General features: G+C 44.1%; 1 protein-coding gene across 12 annotated transcripts in view; it reads left to right on the forward strand.

Annotated features, from left to right (window-relative positions):
* RUBCNL (rubicon like autophagy enhancer) overlaps nt 1-15,900 on the forward strand; it is a 48,998-nt gene that overhangs the window by 12,718 nt on the left and 20,380 nt on the right. For 11 of the 12 annotated variants that reach the window (XM_038404564.2, XM_043500618.1, XM_043500621.1 and 8 more), the window contains one exon: nt 4,255-4,944. The exons of the other annotated variant lie outside the window; for it this stretch is intronic. In XM_038404564.2, coding sequence (XP_038260492.1) covers nt 4,255-4,944 — 690 coding nt within the window. The remainder of the gene's footprint in view (nt 1-4,254; nt 4,945-15,900) is intronic. 12 annotated transcript variants of the gene reach the window in all.

Raw genomic sequence — 15,900 nt, forward strand, 5'->3', positions numbered from 1 at the left:
CTTTGCTCCCAGAAGCAGCTGCCATGTCCCAGCATCCCTGGGCATGAGTGTGGGGCAGTGTCTCCACGCGCTGTCCCCGCTCCGAACGCCGACTCCACAGCTCACATTGGCCAGAAACTGCAGCCAATGGGAGCTGCCGGGGTGGTGCCTGCAGGCAGCAGTGCATGGAGACCTCCTGACTCCCTTCCCCCGCCCCCCACCTAGGAGCCTCTGCCAGAGGGATGTGTGTGCCAGTCGCTTTGGGAGCCGCACTGCCCAAGATAAGCGTTGCCCCCTACTCCCCTCCAGTACCCCAACCCTCTGCCTCAGCTGAGAGCCCTCAACCCTCCTCCCACATCCCAACCCCCTGCCCCAGCCCAGAGCCCACACCCAAACTTCCTGCCAGAGCCCTCACCCCTCCTTCCACATACCTGCCCCAGCTGAGTGCCCACACCCAGCACACAAACTCCCTCCCAGTGCCTGTCCCCCACACCACCTCCTGTACCCCAACCTCTTGCCCCAATCAAGGTTCCTCACTTTATTTTCATTTACTTCCCATTACTTATAATATAGGAGGAGGATGAAGAGAGAGAGAGAATGAAAAATGGAGTGTTGGGGGGGGAGGAGATGAGAGAGCATGTTATTTTTCTTGGCTGGGTCCTGAAAATGAAGCTACACACAGGGCCCCACTAATTCTAAATCCGTCACTGCTACTGACAGGCCAAGGAGAATGAGGATGGAGTGCTAGTTCTGAGATTTGGCTAAAAATAGGCCATTAGAGACTTTGAGAGAGGTTTCAGTGGAGTGCAAGGAGCAAAATCCAAATTTGAAAAGGTCTTGGGATGGAATTGCAGGAGAGGAGCTCCAGACAGCGATTGTACAGACAGCAGGTTCAATGAGTTTAGAGATGAACCGGGGAAGGGAGATGGGGCAGTAGTTGGAGAGGAAAATGGGTTGAAGGGTGGGAGAAACTAAAGCATGGTTGTATTGTGAGCAGAAAGAACCAGTGAGAGTGAGAGGTTAAAGAAAAGAGTAAGGAAGGAGATGAGTGGGGGCAAGGACTACCAGAAGATGGGATAGGTTGAGGTTACTCATGGAAGTGGAGAGAGTGGGGGAGGTGAGCAGGCAAAAACCTACATCTGTTACAGAGGAGAAAGTGGAGAGAGCTGTAGGAGGGAAAGGGTAAGGCCATGCCATATGTAGTTAATTTTCTTTTGGAAGACATTGGTGAGATTCTGTATTGGGCAAGTAGAAGTAGAGGGAAGAGGAGAAGGTTTGAGGAGTGAGTCAAAGATGACAAAAAGGCAGCTAGGATTGTGAGTGTGGGATTCAATTAAATTGGATAAGTAGAGCTGTTTACTTAGGATAATGGCAGAACTAAAGGAGGAGAGAACAAATTTATAGTGGAGGAAGTCAGTCTGGTCATTGGGATTTTTACCTGAGATGCTCCACAGCACAAAAGCCAGATTGAAAGAAGAGGCTGTTGGGGGCTGAGCCAGGGTTGGGGATTGGCAGGCAGAACTTGTGATTGGAAAGACTGGCAAAAGAGTCCAAGGTAGAGGAGAGGCTGTATTTTGAATATTTTGTCTTGTATGGCGGATGATGTGCATCTGGGGAGAGAGACATGCAAGTGCAACCTATTAAAGTTATCAAACTATGCCCTTCCCCTCCTCTTCCCCCCCCCCCCAGAAAACAAATCAAAGTATAGTGGAAATTCAGGATTATGAACATCTCAGGAATGGAGGCTGTTTGTAACTCTGAAATGTTTGCAACTCTGAACAAAACACTATTGCGGTTCTTTCAAAAGTTTACAAGTGAATGTTGATTTAATACAGCGTTGAAACTTTACTAGGCAGAAGAAAAATGCTGCTTTCCCTTTATTTAACACAGTACTGTACTGTATTTGCTCTCTGTGTGTGTGTGTGTGTATCTCTGCTGCTGCCAGATTGTGTACTTCTGGTTCCAAATGAGGTGGGTGGTTAACTGGTCAGTTCATAACTCCGGTGTTTGTAACTCTGCGGTACTGTATTGCCCTTTTTTGAAAGTCTTTTAGCTTTCATTCCCGGTCTTTTTGAGTCTATGCTGCTTAAGTAACAAATCACTAGCAACATGATTTCCTCAAGCAGTGGGATCAGTTCATTAATGTTTAGCAGTTTTTCAGATACACCTTAGATTTCTCTTTTGAGAAGTGCTTTTACAATATTGAGGCTGCTAGGCTGAGCAAAGTGGCTGGGGGTTTTCTTTGAGTCCCTAAATTAGTAAACTCTCTTATCTAACAAACAATTCCAGCACATACTGGCTCCCAGTTGCGTGGGCCTTAGTGAGATTTGTTGCCAGTTGTTTTTAGTTGAGATTCATTTCCTGACAATGTCCAAGGAGACAACTCTTGGACAAAGGTCTCCCAGACTTGCCACTCTGTTCCGCTTGTGGTACTTGGCATTCCCTCTGGTCCTAATAAATCGCCCTTTGCTCTGGATATAAATCTTGCTGTTTGCACCTATTCTCAGACTTTCACAATCAACTTATCTGCCTTCAATGAGACACACGCCAATTTCTTTGTCATGTGAGGTCTGATAACTTATCTCGTAACATCCACCACATGACAAGGCCCTTCATTTAATGACTGATGGTAAGTTTTTGCTAAATTTCTTGATGAAGAAATGTGTCTGGTTCTACATTTCCATAATTTGTAGTTACTGATTTGCAGTGCATACTAGTACATCGTACTCATGATGTCAGACCTGCTTTTAAAAATCTTAACCAAATTCTTCCCTGTTCTGTTGATCTCCAACTTTGCAGTAATTCACTTAAAATTGTGAAATTGTAGCATATAGAGCTTTTGATTCCTTTCAAGGAACTCTGTGCTTTAGTTATTTGTTAAGGGTCCAGACAAAATGCTGCTGCCATTCTGAATAATGGATTCATGCTAATTGGCCTTGTTTTGTCTGGGATTGAAAGGAACACATTCTAAAACCTGGTGTAGGCCGAGCAGTGTAGTCTTTAACCTGTGCTAAGCTAGCTGAGCCAGTATTGGGCCCATACTTTCAGTTGTTGTTTCCTCTGGATCCAGCAGGAGTATGAGTGGGAAGGCTGGCTGCAGTGAAAGCACCATATGCGCTTGCTTTCTGTCCCCACCAGCTGGGATCTTGTCTGGATCCAGCAGGAGTATCAGTGAGTGGGGAAGTGCTTCAAGAAGGGTAATTTTTTTCTATGAAAGAAAGCACTCAGAAATGTGAAGGTTCTTCTAAAAGCACTCTGTAGGTATCCATTGCTGCTTTTTTTTCTTTTCTTTTTTTTTAAGTGAAGTGGATTCTATCATATTTTATTCTTCAAAAATAATTCCTTATAAAGATCTCAACTTGGTGCTTGTTTCCATCTATTTGCAGACTCAGTAAGTGCCTTTGTAAAAATGACATTTGCAACTATAAAGGATATAAATGAAAGTTTAAATTCTAAATATTACACCTTTCATTACCCTCTTTGTTTAGTGGGAATCTTTCTTGCCTGGTTGTCTACACTTATAGTGCTGCAGTGGTTGTAGTGGGAGAACTTCTCCCATCAGCATAGGTACTCCATCTCCCCAGTAGACAGTAGCTATGTCAACATAGTGCTGTCTGCACAGGGGGTTAAGTTAGTATAACTGCATTGCTAAGGGATGTGGATATTCCATACCCCTGAGTAACACAGTTATATTGACATAAATCTGTAGGGCAGACCAGCCTAAGTCCTGCCAGTGAGTTTGGATGGCTTGTTGAAGACTCTAGCACTTCATGTTCTTTTTTGACACAAAGTATACTGTATGATTCCTCTGCCTTTTGTAGTAATCTGTATTCTTCTACCTTGCTAAACTTTACGTTCCATTCTTGCCTTAATGCAGGAGATTGTGTAAGGACTGGAGCATTATGTGTGTGGTTTTTGTTTGTTTTCCCCCTGTTCAAGATTTCCTGAAGGCTGTTTCTTTTCAGCTCGCGTGTAGTTTCCAACAATGACACATGGGAGCATATTGGGACAACCAACCACAGTTTAAATGTTTACTAATTATACATGCTTGGCTAGGAATGGCTTACTTTACTGTTGATGATTATCTATGATTGATCAACAATAGAAACATTTCCTGGTTGCAGGAGACAAGATCCCTAACCTTCCAGTGGAAGTGGTGTTGGGGGTTTTGCTTGGAATTGTTTTTTCATTGAAGGAGTTCTCTATTCATGCTGTAACTAGTAACCTTTTTTTGATGATTTCCTAATCTCTCAATCCCTTACTTTTCCTAAACAGATGAATACTCAAGGCCAGCAGTGATTGGGCATGCAGGAAATTTTAGCTCATTCCCGGACAGTACTGCAGCTATCAAAGAAATTCTTGCATCTGTTCTAAATGCATCTGGTATTAAACCATCTTCACTACCAGAGAAAACTGTATTGCAGACAACTGAAGATCCAGACAGTGATATGGAACACTGGGAGGAGAGTACCGATGGTGATTCTAATGATGACAGTGACACAGATTATACACATCACAATATTGCTTCTACACAAATGGATGTTAGATTTATGAGGCATAAGGCATCTTGGGATAATACTCAGTGTACTTCTTCTAAATCTTCACTAGATTCCTCATCATGCCCACTTTATCCTGGCAGAAGCCCCATCACTTCGGCTTTAAATAGCTCATCCCGCTTGGAAATGTCTCCTCTGAAATGTGGTTACTATACCCAAGTGACATTAACTGGAGGCAATGTCACATCATTGACAAACTCTGCTATTGTGTGTTCAGAAAAAGAACTTAAAAACTCTTCAAGTTCACCAGACCAGCCTTTGCCTTTTAAAGGAATCTCTCCAGATTCAACAGCTAATGAGTTGTCAGCAGCATTTAGAAATTCTGAGACTTTGGAACCCATGCCACTCAGAGATGAGGGCAGCAATGCTTTCCACCCGCGTTCACAGTCAGCGCCCTCTGATCAGCAAGGTAACTTTCATTTAGACACTTCCAAACCTTTTCCAGTTAAGACTTTTGTAGTACTAATGGATAGACCTAAATGAAACTGGTCTCACTGTGGTGATATAACTGACCACGCAAACACTGTCACTTAGGGCTGTCTACACTTGAAACGCTATGGTGTAGACACTACCTACTCTGATGGGAGGGGTTCTCCTGTTGCCATAGATAATCCACCTCCCCAACAGGTATTAGCTATATCAATGGAAGAATTCTTCCATCAACCTAGCGCTGTCTACATCAAGAGTTAGGTTGGCTTAACTATACCACTCGGGTGTGGATTTTTCCCATCCTTGAGCGACGTAGCTGGGTCAACCTAACTTTATAATGTAATCCAGGCCTTGGAATGGGACAGAGTAAAGATGGAGGAATAACAAATTAAGAATAGCTGTTCTCTGGGGACAAACTAATCAGTGAGACTCTGAACACATGCTAGTGGGTGTCTCTGCTATTTTCTTGTTATAAGAATGCTAAAAGATTCTAACTTAGTACTGAATCTCTAATAGAACATAAGTCATTTAACTCTAATAATGCAGATAATGTAATTTAAGAGACTACTACCCAACTTTATTTTATCTCAGAAATTCCCTTATGCTAAAAGCAAATAAAGTAAATCTTGGCATTTTTTGCTTTAGCTAATGATTGAATGATGTGCTGGAGGGGATTCCTGGAAGACCCTTATTAGGTTTGACACCAAATTGCACACAAGATAGAGGGGTGATTTCCCTGAATCTGGTGGGAATTCCTCTCCTCTCTGGGTACTGCTATATCATCCTATGCCATAGTTGACTTATACCTTCCGCAGAATATATATTTTTTTTGCTTTTGGAATAGACCAGATTTCACCAAAAGGCAGGTATCCTCAAAGGAATGGTATCTTCAGACTTGCACCAAAAGCTGTTCATTTGTCATCCACCTCCTTCAAATGGTACAAATCTTAACATTTGCAATATATGCTGTATTTGCAATATACTCATGTTTTGTTCCTTAAAAAAACACCACCACCATATTCATTCCTGCGAAAGTGCATATAGTAAGTTTGCTTGTTCTGGGGCATCACTCCTGGAATTGTTACGATAAAGAATTTGTTTTATAGGAATCTATTTTCTCATCAGATACTCCCCACTGTTCTTTGTGAGTACATAAACAGAATCAGGGAGAAGAGTTTTGCAGGAGCCCCTTGTTCTAAATACAATGTGAGCAACATTGCTGATGTTAAGTTTCAGTTTTTATTTGTTTAGTCATATGAAGAGTACAGTCCCGGATTGTCATCAATGGAAAATAAAGTTCTCTATTATCAAGGTGCAGGACAAATAGTGACATTAGGGGAGATGGCATGGGCTAGTCCAGCATTTTTTTTTTAAAGTTCAGGTCATGACCCAGTACTGGGTCGCAGCATGTAAGGCACTGGCTTGCTCTGGTCAGCGCCGCTGACCGAGATGTTAAAAGTCTCGTCAGTGGTGCTGTCCAGCTAAGGCAGGCTAGTGCCTACCTGTTCCGACACCGCACTGTGCCTCAGAATCAGCCAGCAGCAGATCTGACTTCTAGGCTGGGGGGCCAAGGGACTCTGCACGCTGTCCCCACTCTGAGCACCGGCTCCACTGTGGGTGGTGGTGGTGCGTGTGGGCGAGAGCCGTGCGGAGCTGCTTGTGCACCTCCGCCTAGGAGCCGGACCTGCTGCTGGCTTCTTCAGGTGGTCCACAGTGCCAGGACAGGCGAGAAGCCTGCCTCTGCACCCCGGCTGCGCCACTGATTGGGAGCCGCCGGGAGTAAGTCAGCGCCCCAACCCCACACACCAATCCCCTGTCCCAGTCCTGAGCCCCCCCAAACATGGAACCCCTTCCTACCCCTCAAACCCCTCATCCCTGGCCCCACCTTAGAGCCTGCACCCGGAGCCCTGACCGCCTCCTGCACCCCAACACTCTGCCCCAGCCCTGAGCCCCTCCCACCCCCCAAACCCATCATATCCAAGTTGGGTCGCAAGCATCAACAATTTTCTTCAACTGTGTCCCCAGATAAAAAGTTTGAAAACCACTGGTCTAGTCTAGTGGACATGGCACTGAACTAGGAGTCAGACCTGGGTCTCTTTCTGTCTCTGCCACTGGTCTTCTGTGTGTGTTTGGCCAAGTTGCTTCATGCCCCTGTTTCCCCTCTCATCTTTTGTCTGTATTGTTCTTTAGATAGTGAGCTGCTATTTGCAGCAAGGACTGTCTCTTCTCATGTGTTTGTACAGTGCCTAGCACAATGGGGCCCAATCTCAGTTAAGACATCTGTCTGCTACTCTAATACAAATAACTAAAATGGTAACTGATTTGGCTTTTACTTAAAGGAGACCTGAAGGTGGAGGGATTGTGCTCTCTTCCCCTTCTTTATGATTAGAAAAAGGCTTGAAAGAGAGGCTTTTTTTCCTCTTCAAAATTTGAATTTTTTCTGTTTTTACCTTAGAAATCTCAGGAATGTCAAATCTTTGTACTCTGTCTTGCTGAAGGCCTCTGAGGACCCAAAAACATGGACTGGGCATTCCCTCAAGACCTGCTCCAAAACCCATTGGAGCTAATGAAGACTCCAATTAACTTCAGTGGACTTTGGATCAGGTTTTCAGTTATTAAATGAAATGGTGTAGGTGCTGAATCTTTACCAAAAATGCTTTCAGATCAATAGTTTGTCAGGCATTTTGGATCAAATAGATGTTGACATAAACAAAAGGTAACCACGTGAGTAAAAGTCATCCCCAGCCCTCAAAATTGGGTTTCCTTTCATTGGTATCTGATATCGTAATTGTATTAGCTCCTCAGTCATCCAGGAAACATAAGGTTGAGACGGTGTGAATTTCTGGTGTAAGGGAGGGAAAAATCAGGCTGCCCTGGTATCATAAATAAATGCTCCCCCACCACTCAAAAAAAATCCTTAAACACATTTTTTTCTGTTTTTCTTACTCTAAAATCAACATTGCACAGTTGACAGACTCTGTGGCTCCACCCTCAAGTACTCTAGTCTCCAGGGCCGGCTTTAGGCACCAGCAAACCAAGCACGTGCTTGGGGCGGCACTCTGGCCTGTTTTTTTTTTCTTGGGGCAGCAAAAAACCTAGAGCTGCCCTGCTAGTCTCTCTCATCTGTAAATGGCTAATGTCATGTTAATTCAAAACATGTCTTGATCCTGCAGTGAGCTCCTAAATGGGCAGACCCCATTGCAGGATCAGGGACTTTTAACAATAACTAGTTATTTGAGACATATAGTTTCATAAACAGTGAGCAGTTGATTAATGTGGCCAGGTTCCTTCCCCACTGTGAACTCTAGGGTACAGAAGTGGGACCTGCACGAAAACCTCCTAAGCTTACTTTTACCAGCTTAGGTTAAAACTTCCCCAAGGTACAAACTATTTTACCTTTTGCCCTTGGACTTTCGCTGCCACCACCAAACATCTAACCGGGTTTATTATTGGGAAAGAGCCGTTTGGAAATGTCTTTTCCCCCAAAATCCTCACCAAAACTTTGCACCCCCCTTCCTGGGAAAGGTTTGATAAAAATCCTCACCAAATTGCACAGGTGACCACAGGCCCAAACCCTTGGATCTTAAGAACAATGAAAAAAACCATTCAGTTTCTTACAAGAAGAATTTTAATAGAAGAAAAAGTAAAAAGAATCACGTCTGTAAAATCAGGATGGTAAATACCTTACAAGGTAATTAGATTCAAAACATAGAGAATACCTCTAGGCAAAGTCTTAAGTTACAAAAAGACACAAAGACAGGAATATCCATTCCATTCAGCACGGCTTCTTTTCTCAGCCATTTAAAGAAATCATAATCTAACACATATCTAGCTAGATTACTTACTAAGTTCTAAGACTCCATTCCTGTTCTGTCCCCGGCAAAAGCATCACACAGGCAGCCCCAGACCCTTTGTTTCTCCCCCCCCCCCAGCTTTGAAAGTATCTTGTCGTCTCGTTGGTCATTTTGGTCAGGTGCCAGCAAGGTTATCCTAGCTTCTTAACCCTTTACAGGTGCAAGTGTTTTTCCTCTGGCCAGGAGGGATTTTAAAGGTGTTTTGCCCTTCCCTTTATAGTTATGACAGGCCGTGATGATTGTGGTTTGCTCCAGTTAGATGCTTTGTTCGTTGAACCAAGCACAATGTATTTGGATCCTGTCCAGAATAAAGAAGGGAAGAAACAAACTACACCCATGTTTGTAATCAAGTACAGCTAGTCATGCAAGTCTGGATAGTTTAATCCTGGCCAAGTCTCCAAACTGTTGCCAGGGATTGTTATGCATTAAAGTTGCTTGGAACCATCTGTCTTATTGCAAACAATGGAAGCTTGTGGCATGTCTCATGAGTCTGATGATGATGGCTAGTGTAGTGGTCACCTGGAAAACAAATGCCAGAATGGGTTGAGGTGGGAGGGGTGGATAGAGATGAAGTAAACACTCTAAAAATGTCCTTGCCTGTGTTAATATTACTGTAATTCCTGATTTCACCTCCATCATTTAGTCCTCAGAAGTCCTAGGGTCCTATCATTTGAGCCCTGCAAATCCATGGATATCCATATCCGTGGATGTAGATGTGTATAGATGTGGACCATTTTTGCGGATTGTGGATCGGATGCAGATACAAATTTTGTATCCACACAGGGCTCTACTTGTCATGCATAGTGGGATAGTCTTTGTCAAATTATGACTTCAGTTTTTGCAATCTCTTCCATCCTGTGTGCTGACTACAGTTTTGCATTCTGTTCTGGAAAGACGTTGTCAAGGCCAGTCTGTTGCACTGCATTCCAGACAATTGTCCAGCCCAGGAAAGATGCTTGACACCTTGTTGAATGACTATGATTTAAAAGCCCTCAGATCATCAACTTTGACTGTCTTGCAACTGCACCCAATCCCATGGAATAATGAACTCTACTCTGAAGTCTGACTGGATGAAGAGGCTGGAATGTCTCAGTTTGAGCACCTGGGAAAAAAGCACAGACTGTATTTAAGAAGGGATGTTTCTCAGTGGAGCAGGGCCATTCACTACCACTTGGAAGAATATCTGGAGAGAGAGGGAGGGAAGGAGGGACTCTCTACCTAGCCTGAATACTGAGCATACCTTTGATTCTCAGAAGGATGAGATAAGATTGGGGGACGGGTGTGTGTGTGTCTCTGTCTCTCCCCCCCCCCCCCCGGACATTCGTTGTTTTGCAAAGATATATAATTTTCTATTGCCTGTTAAAGTAAAGTGACTGTGCTTAAAACATTCCTTTGCTGAACCCGTGTTCCTTGCCTTTCTGCCATGTTGTCCCCAAAGGGATTAAACTAAAAGCCAAGAATGACCAGAGAGTAGGTGGAATTCTGAGGGAGTGTATCAGCAACTTGGGGGCTCAGGAGGTCTGAGGTGCTTTTTCCAGGGTGTGGGAGAGGCAGTCCCACATCCAAAGGAAGGGCTTAGACATGGGTGGAGGGTGAATCGGGGGCTTGGGGAGGCTAACCCTTGTTCAGCCCACCCCTTCTACCCCCTTTCCCCCGCTGGAGCCCAGAGTCGCCCCCTCACCAGCCCCAGGCCACCCGAGCACCAGCCCCGGAGTGCCAGGCGGGCAGGCAGTGAAGTACGGGCTACAGGGGGTGACAGTGTTTTTTTCCCCAGGAATTGAAATTAGTGGGGGTGTTCAAAATTACGGGGGGGAAGGTCCAGGCCGATGAAGGGTGAGACCATGAGGGTGAAGGTGAGCTGTATGGCACCATAGTAAAAACTGAAAAATGTTTCATGACCATTTTATTAGATTTAACTCGTGTTTTAAAATCATCACACAAATTAAAGTTGGCTACTCAAGCCTTCTATGAAGCACTACATCTACATCCTTCTTGGTTTCTTGTTATAATTTTGCACAATTCTGTTAATGAACTTCTTGAATGCAATGCGTTCATCTTTGGTGGCTTCTTGTGTGTCTGGTACTTCCATTCCTTCAATTGATATGCCCATTAGTTCATTCAGATGATCAGGCAGAAGGTGACTTCTTTCAGAACACAAAATTCTATTCAATGATGAAAAAGAACCCTCAGCTTCAGCTGTTGTGACTGGAAGTAGCAAGAGATGAATTCCTACTTCTTTCATCCCAGGAAACATAGCACAAAGATCGGGTTGAGCCACTAGTGATGATAAAAAAGAAGTTGAAGTCAAAACTTCATTCATTCGTCGAATGATATTCCACTGTGTGTTCAAATTCTCTATTCTGTCCTGAGCACATGGCAGCCCCATTGCTGGTAGTGCCTCACGCCACTCAACTGTTGGTGTTTTATAGGACAGGGATCTGTAAAAGCTACATAGAGGTTGAGTAGAATCTAGAAGTTGCTGTTGTAGATTTTTAAGAATCATGTTTGTGTACTTTTTTAGTTGTCTTAACAAACACCTCTTGTCCTCTTCACTTAAGGATTCAATATAAATGCCTTCATTAGTCAACTTCTGGACTGAAGTCTTTGCTTCTTCCAGTACTTTTTCAATGAATAGTTCTCTGATCCAAATGTAGCTTCTATTGCTGGACAAAGATCTACTACTGTTGAGGCAGATGCCTGGAAGGCATTGTTTAATGACCCAACAGCAGACTTACAGTAGACTTACAAAAGAGAGAATAACAATAGTCTTCTCTGAATGTAGTAGCAAAAGTAATCCACCATCCTCACTACTTAGATCCATCCCATCTTGGTAGATACTGTCCAAAGCCAGTTAATAACGGCTGGAGTAATTTTAAGACAACAGCCAATGATCGCTCATGAGAAAGCCAGAGGGTTTTCTCAGGTTGGACTAATTTGAACTTCAGTCCCACTGTATTTTCTATATTTTCCAAGATATTCAGTCTTTTTGGACTCTTGCTGGAAAAAATAATATAATGAAGACATTAAATGTGTAGCTTTTTAAATGTCTTTTGAAGAGTCTGCAGATCGTACAAGTGCTAGTTGGAGTAGATGGCCTCTGCAGTGTGTATAGGAGAGATTAGGGTTACACTTTTCTCTAAGCAAAGCTTGTATTCCACAATGTCTTCCAGAGAAGCTTGCAGCTCCATCAAATGCACAAGCAGCCATCTGTTTGGGGTCCAGTTGAGAGGCATTAAACTCTTCTAAGATGTGGATTGTCACAGATGCAGCCAATGTGTCTTCTATAACTTGAACATCTAGAAATGCATCTACTGGCCTACCACAGACATCAAGATAATGTACACAATGACTTAATACTTGAATGCACCAATGCAAATGGGCATCATCAGCCATGTATGTAATTTTTTTGAATGTGGTGAGAGAGTTCTTCACTTTTTCAACTGTTGAATCTTTCAGTGTTGCACCACATGCTTCTAGCCAGTCAGTTGAGTTCTTGCAGAAAGATGGTGAGCATTTGCTGGTCTTGTTTGGAACCAGTGTTCAACTTCAGGATGAACAAGTGACAATGCACTTAACATTGGCCTCCAGTTTGTAGTGTGTGGTATCTCTTGCTTAAATAGAAAGTATGATGCCACAGCCATGTTTGTTCGCATGAACTGTGCTGTTTCTCCAGCATTCTTAACAACCTCAGTAATGCTCACCGGTGTTGTCCTGGGTCAGTGGAGACTCAGAGTTCAGAGATGCTTTCACATGAGTTCACCTCCCAGGTGGGGGGAAAGAAGGCACCTTGCTCATTCCTCCAACTGCTCACTGTTCGCTCTGGCCACTGTTGTTCATTGAGCCAATATTCACTCCATTGCTCTGTTGTCAATGGCCCTACAGCCATCTACCACTGTGTCCTCTACCAGTTGGTCTCTTGAGGTTCCACACAGCTCTCAGTGATTTCAGTTGAGCTCTCAGTGGGGGAACCTCGCTGCTAGTGCAGACTGGGCCATCTCTTCTACAGAAACACTGTCCCCACCGCAAGTCTAAGCATTTAGACCTGATTATCAGTGATTTCAACTGTAGTGGTCACTTAACAAAACAAGAGACTAACTATGGAGCCTAATCAGCTCAGTCTTTAAACAGTGGAGAGGGGCAGGTCAAATAGTACTTGTGACTCAGGCAGATCATCAAGCAAAACATCTGTCCCCAGCCTCTCTCAATGCCCTTAATCAGCAGAGGCTAAGTACAGTTCTACTGCCCTTTACTCGTACAATAAGAATAACGTCATTTCATTACTACTCCTCTCCCCCCTCCCCCCTGCATTCAAGTGATTTGTAACCAAACCCCGGCCAAAATCTATCACTTGGGCAACACAGCTTTGTTTGCTGGATACCTAGATAGATTAGGTGTGAATGTGAATACAATCTGTTCCTGAATCCTCCCCCACCTGCCCCAGCCGCCACTTCATCACTAGCTATCAGGGAGAGCTCATTTAGACTTTGCTTACAAATCATAATGTGAAATTATTAGGTTGGCCAACATCACCAAAATGAATGCACTGACATTGTCACAAAAAACAACTGTGTAAGGAAGCTAGTCTATGTTCATACTTTTCAAATGTATTGTACTTTTTCAGATACATGTATTTTATCATACACTTTAAAAGCATACAAAGTGTATATTAATGTTGCAATTTCAATTTAAATTTTCAAACAATCACTACATTGGCAACACTGCATGTAACTGGTTCACAAAACTGGGGGAGGGGAGTTGGGGAAATTCAGGGTGGGCGTAGGGAAGTCCTTGGGCAGCACAGACCCGAGTCCCCAAACGCCCGGTGGGTGGGCAGCACGAGCAGTGGCTCCAGCTGCCCAGAGTCCCTGGCTGCAGGCCAGCCCCACACTAGCCCCAGCCTCAGCCCAGGGCAAGGGTGCCAGCGTCCTCCCAAAAGTGGGGGGGTCAGGGGCCCCCGCTCCCCTGCCCGAGGTGGAGGCAAAAGCAGCCCCCACCTGGGTCCCAGGTTCCCAGCCTCAGTCTCCCCACAGCTACCCGCACAACTCTCCCTGATCCGGCTCCAGTTGGGGCCCTTGGAGCCACAGCTTGGCCATGATAAGAGCCAGGCAGGCAGCTGTGGTGGACCCTACACCTGCCCGCGGTGTGGGGGGCTTGAGTGGCCCCTGGCCCGTGTCCCTGCCTCCCAGGTCCCCCCGCCCAGGGCAGGTGAGGCCTTGGGGGCAAGAGGAGGGGAAGGGGGCTTAGAAGCACATGGGATTCAGTGGTTAGGTTCCTTCACAACCAACTGGTGTCAATCAGAATGTGGACTGGACCAAGTTTGAAAAAAGCTCATTTCAGGATTAGGGACTTTATTTTGTTAAACCTGAGAGATTTTTTGCGGGGGGGGGAAGAGACCTCATTCAGATCTGGCAAAGAAAATAGATTCATAGATTCCAAAGCCAGAAGGAACCACTGTGATCATCTAGTCTGACCTCCTGTGTGACACAGGCCAGAGAACTTCCCCAAAATAATTCCTAGAGCATATTTTTTTTTTAAAGCCAGTCTTGATTTTAAAATTTGCCATTCGCTTTGATTCTTTATACTATGCTTAGAGCTTTAAACTTACTGCGCCATCTCAGAGATCATGCAACTTCCAGAATCCTCAACTTCAGGCCTCTGCTCCTCTCTTCAGTCAGTTAAACCACAGGCTAGTGGCTTAGGCCGGAGAGTGGTAGGAGATATCTTCTTCCCTCACTGGAGCCGTGACTGTGAAATTACACTGAGACGGGAGAAGGGACAGTAGAAGAGAACAGGAAGCCAAACGACCAGACATGAACTGCTTAATTTTAGAGTGGGAATTATACCAGAGTGTTTTCTCGTTGGCATTCTATTAATTGTCAGTTAGATTCTTACCTGAAAACAAGCATTGTCCCTCTCTCAAATCCACCCCCACCATTTAAATGTTGGTGTGATTCCTGCTGCCCTGTCTCCCACTGCTAAGGAAAAAAACAGGAAAATTAAAGCCTGTTATACCAATAAAATAAAAACCAGCAGGATCTTATTAAAGGGAATAAGGCAAAATGCCACATTTATTGTGAATACAGAAAGAGTCATAGTAAGCAGTTAGTTATAGCTATAACATTCCATTCAATTTCATATTTATTCACACATTCATTCATACATACACACACACACACATTCTGCAAGGTTATCATAGTTACTAGCTTTACAGTTGCTCATGCCAAGCCACTGGCCAGGTGGCCTGGACACGAGGAGGGAGCGGGGCCTTGTCAGGTGCTCATCTGATGCTCCTGGAAGTTGTTTTGTAGAATCGGACCCCAAAGTTCTCAGTTTCTAGAGTCCATTTTTATAGGAATTTTCCTATGCCAGTCTATGGGAATTGCTTCATCATGCTGTTGCTGAATCAATCAGCAGATGGCACATTCCTGACGGCTCCATGCTGCCAGATGTTATCTTGTTCTTCGGTTCTCCCATCCTTGAGGCTGTTGGGTGGATTCCAGCCTGCTCTCTGGGGGTCCTCTGGTTGTTTCCACTTGATGCCTTCTTTGGCTGATGGACACTGGATTCTTAGGCTGGCACCTCCCTGATCATTCATTTCTTCACACCAAGCATCCATCCACATACATCCTCTATCTCTATTTTAATAACAATTGTTAACAAAGTTAAATACAGCAAAAGGGCAGGGAGTCTCTGTGTGCTGTTTCTGTTACAAAATATTGCTGTGAATCTCTCTCTGTGTGAGTAGTAGTTGTTATAAAGTATTGCTTTAAGAACAGACTCTGTCTTAGGATATACTAACACAATTAGCAGCTTGCAAGTTTCACACAGAACGGGGCAGAAACAGTAAAACCAAGAGACCTCTTAATTAGTAATACCCTGGAATTTAAACTATGGGGAATCAAACTCATTTGTGATTTTTAATACAGAACTTCTTTAATATGATCCAACAAGCCTTGATGTTTAAATCCAGACAAACCATTTTTTAATGGAACTTACTTTTAACTATGAAACTGTTTCTACTTATCCTGTGAAACTTCCTCTAAGGACCTCTCCAATAATCTCTGATTAAAAAGGGCCACACT

This window comes from Dermochelys coriacea, chromosome 1, assembly GCF_009764565.3.
Source record: "Dermochelys coriacea isolate rDerCor1 chromosome 1, rDerCor1.pri.v4, whole genome shotgun sequence".
Classification (NCBI taxonomy): Eukaryota; Metazoa; Chordata; order Testudines; family Dermochelyidae; genus Dermochelys; species Dermochelys coriacea.